Source organism: Bacillus rossius (assembly GCF_032445375.1).
Source record: "Bacillus rossius redtenbacheri isolate Brsri chromosome 4 unlocalized genomic scaffold, Brsri_v3 Brsri_v3_scf4_2, whole genome shotgun sequence".
NCBI lineage: Eukaryota > Metazoa > Arthropoda > Insecta > Phasmatodea > Bacillidae > Bacillus > Bacillus rossius.
In genome coordinates, this window is record NW_026962011.1 from 7,751,123 (window position 1) to 7,763,635 (window position 12,513).

Here is a 12,513-nt window from a genome sequence, read left to right on the forward strand (position 1 = left end):
TGTTAATAGGAAATAGGAAATAGGAAATAAACTTATAGCCCCTGCGGCATTGTCAACACACACTTCGTACGTGTACTGCATGTTGTATCTAACCCCCTCCAAGGCATTTGATTCTAAATTAGACTTTTAGTAAGGATCCCTAATGTTATTGATAATATAATATAGCCTATAGCCTTCCTCGATAAATGTACTATCCAACACTGAAAGAATTGTTCAAATCGGACCAGTGGTTCCTGGATTAGCGCGTGCAAACAAACAAACAAACAAACAAACAAACTCTTCAGCTTTATAATGTTAGTATAGATATAAATGGATATATATATATATATGTATGTGTGTGTGTGTGTAAAATTGATAATCTCCGACACCGTGTGGCCGAACATTATATGTTATCCATTTTTTTGTTAACTCACCCCTAGATTGCGTTGAGGGGCATCAACTTCTAAACTGTTCAACCGATCGTCATGGGTAAATTCGCTTCTAATAACAGAAAATCACAGGTCATAGACATACAAACAGTGAGTGTGTGTCATTTCTCTATGTCCGCCACACGGTCATATAGTAAGGTTTGGCAACTTCCTTTTTTTCTCCTTGGCGAGACCCGAAGGAGACAATTACTGTCTACATCTGATTTCGAAAAAAAAAATGTCTCCTTCACCCTGTGTCCATCCCGGGCAACGCCCAATACTGATGCTAGTTTTGTATAAAATAATATAATTTGGCCGTCAGAGTTTAGTTCCAAGAATGATACACGGCCGTCGGGAAGAGCGAAGCTGGCCAGCACTGAACTGGGCACATTAATCGTCTCGTTGCCGTGGTTAGATGTTAAACATCACCGGCGAGTACTAGAAAATTAGCTCACATTTTTTTGTTTATGAACATGCAGCCGTAGTTTGCCGGTTGAATTCTGACTCATCCTGTACGCAGTTTGTGTGTGCTACAACTCCGCACGTCTTTCGAGCCGCGCCTCAAGACACATGTTAGTGGCTGGTGCATAAGAAGGCAAACCCGCGCGGCTGAAGACGAACCACGGAATATAGTGCAACCAATTCGCAGTCTCAAAAAAAGAAATTCTACTGAATCACGTGATGACGGGAAAACACAAATGCATCTACCGCTCATTGTGTTCACAGTAATGCCCGTTCCGCAATGAGGCCGGCGTCACACTATGCGGTTGAACCGGATAGGCAGCCAGTTTCTACTCGCTGCTGTCTTCTACATCCATTGTTCACATGTGAAATTTTGATAAATTTACTTAGTGCATCCTTGAGAGACATGCAGTGTGCACTCTAACAGAAGCTGTCTAAAAATATAAAATTTTTCAGCAAAAAAAAAAGCTGCGGAAGTTTTGAACGCACAGCGTAAAACCAGACCGACGGCCGCGATAATGGGAATGAATCACGGAAGCACGGGATATTTACGTTTAATTATCCGTGCGAAGCTTCCACAATGCACAGAAGCGTTACAAATGGCCTACCAATGAGATTGTATTTAACGGCTACGAGGAATTAATTTCGAATGGAATAACGTTGAGATGCTAGAACATAACACGGTCGGGTTTTACACATATCAACCGATGATAAACCTCGAAGTAATGATGGAACAGTGGTCGCGTGCAAATATCCGCGGGTACACAAACCAGCCTATCACCGCAGCGAAAGCACTCGTCTGCATTGGTCACGCACGGAGCAACGTGGACAGAAGAGCCGGTACTAAAATCTTTCGTGGCCAACGTTCCATGAGCTGATGACCAGCTGAGAAGAATAAGCCCGATAGAAGATGGCAGAGCGAGAAAGGTAACATTGCACCACTTATATCCTTCACCCCCCCTCCCTTTTCAAGTTCAAGGCCACTTACTCCACGTTCAAGAATGCAATTCGCGAGACCCGCTGACAGTGAGTTGTGGTGGGGGGGAAAGGGGGGGGGGGAGAATGCGGTCCTCTTAGTCGACTATTTGCTTGTATGTCGATGGCGTGTAGTGGTTGGGAATGCGCGCATCGAATTATTCAGTAGAAAGCCTTCAAGGTTCGACTTAGCCCGCAATTTAAGATTTTCGGCTTATTGCAGATTTTATTTTACAAAGAAACATTTTATGAAAATGAGATTACACATGCGAATTTTGAATGCGTTACCCGCTTGTGGAAACCGATAACACGAACTCGTAGCAAGTGAACACGACACAATAAATCAGGGGAAACAAAAATTCACTTACTGTACATTTTGCCCCACTTCTTACAAACAGCAGATACTAAGAATCATATAAAATCACAAAAATGCAATTATTAAATGGTGAAACTTCCGAAGACATTTTCCTGGAAAATGAAATTGCTAATTGAGATTTGTCTGAAGGTGAAATTGCTTAGTGAGTGCCTGATATCTTGCAACAAATTATTTTTTGTATGTTTCTAAACGGAAAGATTGTTAATAAGGATGTACCCGACGTAACCTGTAGAAATTTAATAAATACACGTCAACTAAAATACTTTATTCAAAATATCATCATGTACGATCATCATCGCTATATGTAAAAGGTACGGATAAGTTATTCATTGTCCTGAACACCACGAACGACGCAGAGGCAGACGACCGCGCCAACACACCCGGCAGACTTCTTGACCTCACGACTCTTGCTCGAGGGCGTGACCGGACTGACCTCTGAGGGCATCTTGCCCCCACGAGTAGAGCGACCATCCGCCGAACTGTACCCGGCAAGCGAAACGCTCCCCGAGAGTTGAAAGGTAAAAAAGAGAGACCGCGAGCAAAACAAACCTCTAGCCACTACACAAATTCACGAGTCTGGAAATTGGAGGGTAGTGATTCTGCTTCGCACCTCGCAGGATTAAATTTCCCTCTCTCCAGCGTGTTCCCACCCACTCCTCCTCTTCCTGTGACCCCCGGGGCCCATCATTTACCACCCGCCCCTCCCTCCTCTAGCTTCACGACCGCTTTTGTGACGGAATTTATGGAACGGACCTCCGCACAGGCGGATGCGCTGACGCGATGCCGGCTAACGATGAGTTATTATTTTCTCCCATCGGCATTGCCGCGAGGACGGAGCTTTTTTTTTTTTTTTTTTAATGGCGCTGGCTTTTAACGGGAGCTATCACGTCGATTTCACAGTTCATCGGGCATGTAGCCGGAAGTGAAGGCAACTCTACAATGTACCTCCGAGGCAACCGACACGCACACTTACAAACCCACAACCGTTTCTATTAATAAATAAGTTCGCTAGAGGTTCTAATAAAACTTATTCACGCGATGATCTTGTTGTTGAAAATACAAACTCCGTTCCTGAGAATATGTATCAACGCTGCAACCATAATTCAGGACCTCCAGAAACTTGGCACTTTAATTAATGAAGTGTTGTAATAGTATTACAACTTGTTCCGTGATTTCTTTTCAAACAGTTAACAGATCTGTCCATACTCCTTCATTAGAAATACTGCGCAGACGACGCCAGGCGAGATGATTTTCTACATTTATAACTGTACAGTTATCATAAACTTATCAAAGTTATAACCAACACTCCATAATACATAATTTAGCTGCTACTTAAAATTTATACGTGATATTTTACTGCATATGTTTTGTTCTTTCACTCTATAATAAATCCTCCAACAATATTACTAAGTAAACACAAATTAAATTTTTTTGCTCTAAAACTGTTTTTAACATTTGGCTTTAAAACCAGTTTGATGGCAACTATTAAAAAAATTATAATTATTATCTAATTTGATCAAAAACATTTAGAACTAAAGTTATTTTAAATAATAATGAAAGATTAGAGTACGTAACGGAGAAAAGAAAACATGAACATGTTCTCACTATGTTGCAATATTCAGAAATTCTTTGTAGTCTAAAGATCTATTTGAATCAAGTAATAAACAGAACATTTAATTGCAAGTGAAAACATGACATTTATTCAAAGACATTTCTCCTTTATTTTTTCCAGGTTTTAATAAAGACACATTTCACCAAAGAAATGTTTCGTTATTTGCATTCCAAACGATCTAAAAAAAAAAAAACCTAGAAGTACATTTATACATATTTGTTTTGTTGCAGCAAATTTACTCTTCAATAGCTACAAAATTCAAAACATGTAATAAATGTATTTGAAATAAATAGGCACTATTTTTATAGTGCAGTAAGACATACTAACAATACGCAGAAATAATTTACAAAAAAAAATTAGTTAAAACTTAATATATTTTAATACGACAATGCACACATAAGATAAAACTTAATATTTAGAGTAATGTTCAATATGTCAGAATGTTAATACACTTGCGACTATATCAAAAAATACGTATATATAAATTTAATTTTAATACACGTAAATAGGAGGTGACAAATTCTGCATGATTATAAGGTAACCGGGAGAAACTTTTTTTTTTTTCAGTTCATGGTCTGCGGCGTGTTGGTTAGACGCTCGAAACCATTGGCTGAAGTTTTGTTTTTGAATTGTTGGAAAGGGTTGAAAAGATTTATTTCATGGAAGTGACTGGGTTTAAGGAGGCCCGTCTAGTTATGGGCGGGATAGTAAGAACGACGTTCGCTGGTGCTTCTGGCACGATGTCGCCTCTAATCGCAAGGCTCTGAACTGGCTCGCAGTCTTCTCGTCGTGCATATGTAAACTATGCCACTTGAGTGGTAACAGTAACATCATATGGCAGAGAAATGAAGATAAAGATGTACTGCAAATCCCTTGAGGGGTTTGAAGTCTCTACCGCGTTCTTCATGCCTGTAAATTGTTCTTGAAAAAACACGTTTAAGTCCTTTTCAATACAGTTTAAAATCTAAATAAGGAAACAAAACTACTCATCCACCCTCAGCATATTCTTAAACGCTTTTCGTAAACAGACGCCATTCTGAAATGTTAAGCAGTTTTCAAATCACGTGGTTTCTTCTGAAGTTCTGCACATAATATATGCGCCCAGGTATGCCTAACGATGGAAATTCTAACCACCAGAAGACGTGGTCAATAACTATTTCCGCGGTGTTTCGATCTTACGATTTCCTGACTCCGTGCACGAAACAGACGCTTACGTCAAAGAAGTAAAAAAAAAAAAAATTTTGTGAAATGTCGGAAGTGTTGAACGGGAGTCGCAAAGGCTTCTACCCCGCGCACGTGACTGTACTCGCAGGGCTGCCGACCTCGCACGGAAAACTCCTCCCTCGAGACCGAGCGTCGTTGCCATGGCTACGGCTCTTTCCTCTGGCGAAATACAGACTGAGTCTGAATCGACCGATTAACCTCGACTGCAGGTAGGTACATCAAGACAAAAGAAGTTGAAAACATCTATACGAAATAATATGGTCTATAAAGTTATTCCCAAGGCTGGTCGGTATACGTCTTTGAAGAGGGAGCTGAACGAAATTTAAATTTTTGTAAATTAATACAGAAAGTATTTAATACTGCACATTGAGCGTCTGGATTATGCTATTGAATTCGGTTATATAACCACCACAAATTTTTGTGTGTCACAAAACTGTTTCACTGATATAATTGGGAGTAACGCCTTCATTATTCACATACTTGGATGACGTGTTACGTTTTACAATTAAATAATTGTGGGTAGCAACTCATCACAAAAGTATGTGAAAAATGGCGTTACCACACAAATATTTCAATGAAATAATTTCGCACTCACTGAAATAATTGAGGGTAAAACATTTATTTTTCTCATTATTCTGACGTGTTACAATTATTTTAATGAAATGATTGGGGGTAGTAACTCAAACACAAAATTTTACGTAAAATTTAACGTGAATTATTATATGTTCAGTGTCGTAACCACGGTCATATAGATAGGTCTGGCAACTTCTTATAATTTGTCTTGGCGTGTCTCGGCTTAGGGAAGCTCACTGCGCTAGCAGTAGTTGAAACTATCATTACCATAATGTTTAATAGTTTCGTATATAATATAAATCCTAATTCCGTCTCAATTCTTGACACTGTTTTCCATATCAGTTTTTTTTCATTCGGTTGGGTGCTTTGGTAAGTGCCTAATCCGTACTAATACCATAGAATTTCTCCGCGTCTGTCGGTTAAAAAGAAGTGGTGAGAGGGAATGACTCGCTTTAGTATTGCGCACGGTTGTAATGAAGGTTACGGCTCAAAACCGCCATGTTTCTGCTAAACCTTACATTTTAAATATTTTTGGGATTCATTATTGTTATTAATAAATCTATGTTACGATTATTAAATAACTCCATCTGCAAAATAATCCGCCAAATGTGTTAGCTTTCCTTACAAGCCTTACATGGGTGAAAATTTTGCAACAATCATACGTGAAAGCGAAATTTTATTTCTTCAAGTTCTTAATAAACAAAATAATAAGATTTTTAAATTTGAACATAAACAAGTAATGACTCAGATCTTATAATGATCGTGCATGGGACCACGAAGCAAGGAAGATACACGCGTCTGTCGTTTCCACCGCGCGTCGCTGTAGGCGGGGCACTGGTTTGCGCTCGCAATTAGCGGCCACCATCCTTCTGCGTTCAGCCCCACGCCTGCTGGCTAGGGTGGCTGAAGGGTCAAGAGGGGGGGGGGGGGAGTCCCACCATACAGCGCACACTGCACACACGTTCACGTCACGAAGCGAGTCACAAAACTCAATTTCCCTCTTGGGGTTCCACTCACCTCAATATAACCAAAACGGCTATCTCGGAGGGTAGACAAAATGTCACGTCACAAAGCACTGTGTAGATTTAAATTTACATTACGTGTCAGGTACCGTAAAACGGGGCGAATAAGATCAAAAGTTTGTAACATATTTTGAAACATAATACAGCAGAAAAAAAATTACACATTGTTATGATAGTTCTAACACATAGTTCTGTTTGTAATAATTTTCTGCTATAGGTATTATGTTTCAAAATATGTTACAAACTTTTGAACGTATTCACCCCTCTAATCATATTCATCCCGTTTTACAGTAGTGATGTGTCAAACCAACTGTTTTCTCGAATTCACATCACAAAGAGCACACCACCCTTTCTAAAATACTACAGTCCCAAAGGGAAATTTCATTTGAATTAACATTTGGTATCCTGCTTAATATATGAAGTATTATTAAGTAAAAGCAGTGGCGTAGCCAGGATTTGTGTATGGGGGGTGTTAAGAAGCATGCCCCCCCCCCCCCCGTATTAAAGGGGGGGGGGTCCGGGGATCCTTCCCCGGGAAAATTTGGATTTTAAGGTGTAAAATAGTGCTATTTTAGCAGTTTTTGGTACTTAAATTTAAATATTGTAATGGTAAAAATGTTATTAATTTTAATATGAAATTTGTTTGAGTGATGAATAAGAAATTAATTAAAGTTTTGGTGCTAAGGGGGGGAGAGGGTTGAACCCCTAACCCCCCCCCCCCTGGCTACACCCCTGAGTAAAAGAAAACACTTCATGAAAGCTGGAGTTTTATAATTTTGCTTGTTTCATCCAATCCTTAGCTTTTTTTCTGTTTCAGAACCACTTCTTATGGAAGCACAAATATTGTAAACGTAGTTCTATATAAATATACAAACATATACAAGCCTAAATGCATTTTAACGCAGTAATAGCCAGGGACTGCGGACAGTCCAAATGAAAACCTAACGACTGTTATTGCTTGTTGCAGTTTTGCTTGGCGCATGCACACTGCAGTTCGCTGCAGCACTCTTGCCTCTGCGCAAGAGCAGCTTCCTCAAAGACGCCATGGACAACCGCTTCAACTTCTTTGACGTGGAGCTGCTAAGGGTGAGTGACATCCTCCCTTGCCATGCATGACGTATATTTACAAAACCAACATACAACCTCATCTATAAGCCCGTAGAGGAGGGGAAGAGGTTAGCAATCTCTGTCTTAAAGCACTGTTTGCATGATTTTCTGTTAAATTGACTAGAGATTATTATCTCTTAAGAATATAAACTACATTTCACGTGATGTTTAATCTTCTTTAGTAAAATTTAATATTTATAAAGATTTAAAAATACTTTTGAAATGTAAAAGTACTGTGTAATATCTAGTTTTTGTGGTTGTACAGTTTGTTTGTATATATGTATATATTTGTATTAATTGACTTGTTCTATATCCCGGAGTCCTTACCTCCATATGGCATCTACAGACAAAAATTGAATAAATAAATAAATAAATAAATAAATAAATAAATAAAAACAACCACTTCCAGGAGCATATGCAGAATTTCATTTTGGGTGATTGGAGGGAGCAATGAGGGGGGAGGGGGGGAGGAGGAGGATAGAACCACTTTCTCTGCTGTTTGCTTTAAAATTATTTCCTTTTGTTGGTGGGAATGATATAATTTTTAGGATTTCTTCAGATTTTTTTTGGGGGGGTGGGGGGGTGGGGGGAGAGTGTGGAGGCGTTTATTCCAGCTTTTGACTAATTATTTTTTTTTAAATATTCTCATTATGCAGAAAAGATCCCCAAAGAAATAAAAATACACAAATTTACGTGACAAAAAAATTCCAATGAAAATAATATGGTGTATTATTAAGTTATAATTAAAATTTACAATATTAAAAGTAATTTTAGCATGTTTTGAAGACCACTTGTGCCACTGTAAGGTACTTCTCAACTGCTTGAGAATTTCCAGAAACATAAACATTTTCAAAAATGACCTGTGTAGTAAAATAACTGATAAAAAACCTACTATTTTTCACGTGTGGCAGCCCCCCCCCCCCCCCTTTCATTTCTCTGAGTTGAAAAAAATGTATTGGGAATATATTTATATAAAGAAAAACTTAGCCTAAAATATTAGAGATTAGTATTTGTCCAAAAAAATTGTAGTTTGCTTTAAAATGGAATTATATCAAAACTGAACTATATATATATATATATATATATATATATATATATATATATATATATATATATAATTTTGCAACTATCTACTTGTAGGTTCTTCTTAAGTGATGGAAATAAATGTATATTATTGATCCTTCAGCAAGACCCCCATAATAAGTATATATGATTATAGAGATGTAATTTACTATTTTAATGAAGGAGAAGGGGGATGAGCAAGGAAAACACTGTAACTGTACTTTGCCTCTGGTGAAAATTTCTTTGCTATTATGGATGCAGATAGGATATCAAAACTTTGTTACTGACTCCATCATGTTCTGTTTGTGTGGCAAGCTTTACAGAAGCTGTCAAATATTTGTTCTCTTGAATGTTTTTTTCCCCTCTGCTTTTCTCACCACGCAAGTGTGTTATTGACTCTGTGATTTGCTGCATATCTTCAACTCTTTGGCTAAAATAGTACAGTCAGTATTAATAAGATAGTGCTGGTTAACACTAATCCTTTTAACTGTGGGAGTCAATGTTCTACCTACTTGCCATGCAAACTTCATGGTTAAAAATAAACCTTTCTGAAGCATGGATAAACTAAGATTCTTATTTCTGTGTACATTTTATATGACATTTTGAAGGCTATTTTCATAGATAGAGCACTTGCTATCTTTTCAATTCTTTTTGACGTGACAACGTCTAATAAATTGATGAACGCCGGCTGCACGCACGAAAAAGTGTTTTTACAGCTCAGTCTCAGGCCGAATATGATATTTCATTTTCTTCTGGATCAATCATTTCATCAATGTTTTGTTATTACGTTGTCACGTTAAACTATCGACTTCACAGACAACTTTTTTTTTTTTTTTTTTTTTTTTACCTAATACCGCGGCTAACAATCTCGTAAAGACCAAAATAGAGAGGAAAATATAATTTTATATCATTCACAATATTGCATTTTTGAAACTCAGCAACTGGGGCGGGTGTGTCGCAGGAGGTGTGCGACGCGGAGACGGGCAACGTGGTGGTGTCGCCTGCGAGCGTGAAGGCGGTGCTCGCGATGGTGCTGGAGGGGGCGCAGGGGGACTCGGCCGAGCAGATACGCACGGCCCTCAGGCTGCCCGCCTCCCAGCAGGAGATACGCAGCCACCTGCAGAAGTACCTCGCCTCTCTGCAGGTGGGCCCATCCCTCCCGGCCCTGGCTCGCCTATCACAGCGCCTCTTCGCCTCCACGCACACGGCACCGCACCCGCGCTCTGTCCTCTCGCCAGTAACGTGCCTCTATGATCCTATAATACCATACAGTTTCGCTAATCTAGAATAGATGGGCACAATATGATGCTAGGATCACAGAAAGTACGTATTAAACACAGTTTGACAAATTGAATATTGGTAAAACTATAAATACATTTGTTTTGTTTCAGAACTACAACTTTTCCTACAGCTTAATTTTAGTTTTAATACCAGCGTGAACATAGACCTAAGTTTTTAACCTACAGAAATTAGTACGCCTGTTTTTGTTTTTTTTTAATCCCATCCGAATAAGTAGGACTATACTGTATGATGAAATATTTAAGTTTTGGTCTCCCTACACATACCTATCGTAAAAAAAAAACCTATAAAAAACAGACATTTTAACTTTTTCACTGTTCCGAAAACAATTTTAAAAACTAAATCAAAACAAAACTTGTGTAGGCAAGTGTAATGGCTGTTAATTGCTATTTCCAATCAGATAACATTAATACATTTTGAGCTGTCTGTAAATGGTAGATTAACATCCGGAGCTCTGCATGCCATTTAGGAGCCTCTTAAATGAGTGGTGGAAGGAAAAGGGTAGTGGGGAGTGTGACATGCCCCTTCCAATTCACCTAGGAAATCCAAATGGATTGCACAACACACCAATCAAAGTAAAAACTAATTACCTGTGTTAAATATGTTGGGTATGACATGTTACTGCCAAATTCAATTTTTCTACTAAATGTTTCTGAAAATGTACCATTGGGGGGAGGGGGGAGGGGGGAGGGGGGGAAAGGGGGGGGGGGGGGCAGGATTTTGTAATGATTTTTCACGCACTGAGGGTTGGTCAGTCCGATGATTCAGGAAAAATCTGAGGGTCATAAATGTACAGATACACTACGGAGAAGATTGTGACAGATGTACAAATGTGTTACGTATAACGAGATTAAGGATCATCACAGTTAATTAGCACAGGAGAGGAGGGCTGCGTCAAACAAGTACAGGGACTGATGACTTGAATGACTAAGAGTTACAATGTTCACATTAAGAAGAGAACAAACACATTAAATAACACTGCTTAAGATAGAGGCAAACAAAAGCACCCCTACACAAGTAATTTATTAACATGATAAAGGGGACCTTGAGTTTCAGATAAACTAAAACTACAAGGAACACTTTCAACTAAAAAATATTATATTTTATACCTGTTAAAAAAACTATTTATAGATGAATGTGTTTGCAAGTGTTTTTTAAAGAAATAAATAGGTCACCCTCCCATTTAATTGAAATGGACTAACAATTTTTGATGTGCAACGGAGTATAATTATTAACAATATAATGATGCTTCAATCATTTTCTTTAATTTTTAAAGATTATAATAGATGGTGACTTCAAGATGTTTGCAGACATACATTTTTATGTAGATGAATTTGCATTGATAATAATTGCATGGTTCCCATAGTGAAGGATGACATATCATAAATACTGAAGTGGTGATCTGTGAATGTGTGACTACTTGCAGAGCGCTGGCAACAGCTACACGCTGGAGATGGCCAATAGGCTCTTTCTGTCGCGGGACTTAAACTTGAAGCCAGAGTACGCCGTTGCTCTGCGCAGCTACTATCACGCAGATGTGCAGCAGGTAGACTTTGAGCAGCCCAAAGTCACCGCTGATACCATCAACGAGTGGGTCAAGATTGTCACACATCAGCTCATACCCACTATTGTGGAAGCAGGTGAGAACTATGCCCATTCATACAAATTCATAAAATACATACAATCACATTCTTTACAATAGTAGGTACTGTAATAAACAATGTAGCAAAATACTGAATAACCATTACAAGAACGTGAATGATGGTTGTTGTGGAGAAAAGCCACAATTAATTACTGCTGCTTGCCCAACATGGCACTTGTGATTTATTTATCTCACCTGGTTTAGTATAAGACGCTGTGCGCTTTACAGATGTCCGGATTTAATTCACGCTGGCCTCAAAAGTGTCCTTATTGCAATCATTCTACTGGGCAGTAATTGTTCTGAAGTGGTGTGGACTGCCTATTTCCAAATTTTTGTGGTTTCAGCCCATCAGTTTACTGCACCTCCATGTCATCCTATCAAGAGCTCGCTTGGACCAGGCTGGATTTACATTTAAGGCCACTGACTTAAACTCACATGCAAACGAGGATGTTATTATTGTTTAATTATTGGTACAAGTGGGGAAATGGGTTCGTCAGGATAGCAAAATTAATTTATACAGTTTAAAATGGTACTAATATTTAAATATCTAATTAAATCACCACGTTTAATGTCCGTTGTCCATACACACAGTCTCGTCCCACTCAGTCGCACTCGCATGGTCCCGTCACTCTGCGTTTGCGTCGATTGCCAAACTTGCACTTCATTCAACTCGCTTGTTGGAACTCCTGCAGAGGCCGGCATCGCCGCTTTTATACCCGTTGGCAGTCTTTCTGGAACCGACTGGAGTGGTT

General features: G+C 38.8%; 2 protein-coding genes across 3 annotated transcripts in view; one reads left to right on the forward strand and one right to left on the reverse strand.

The window, feature by feature from the left end:
• The window catches only part of LOC134542196 (constitutive coactivator of peroxisome proliferator-activated receptor gamma-like), a 131,212-nt gene that overhangs the window by 70,725 nt on the left and 47,974 nt on the right, over positions 1–12,513 (reverse strand). The window lies entirely within an intron of this gene.
• The window catches only part of LOC134542198 (leukocyte elastase inhibitor-like), a 49,514-nt gene that overhangs the window by 27,297 nt on the left and 9,704 nt on the right, over positions 1–12,513 (forward strand). Inside the window, exons 2-4 of the mRNA XM_063386262.1 lie at positions 7,619–7,737; positions 9,782–9,964; positions 11,546–11,759. Of these exons, the coding sequence (XP_063242332.1) occupies positions 7,619–7,737; positions 9,782–9,964; positions 11,546–11,759 (516 nt within the window). The remainder of the gene's footprint in view (positions 1–7,618; positions 7,738–9,781; positions 9,965–11,545; positions 11,760–12,513) is intronic.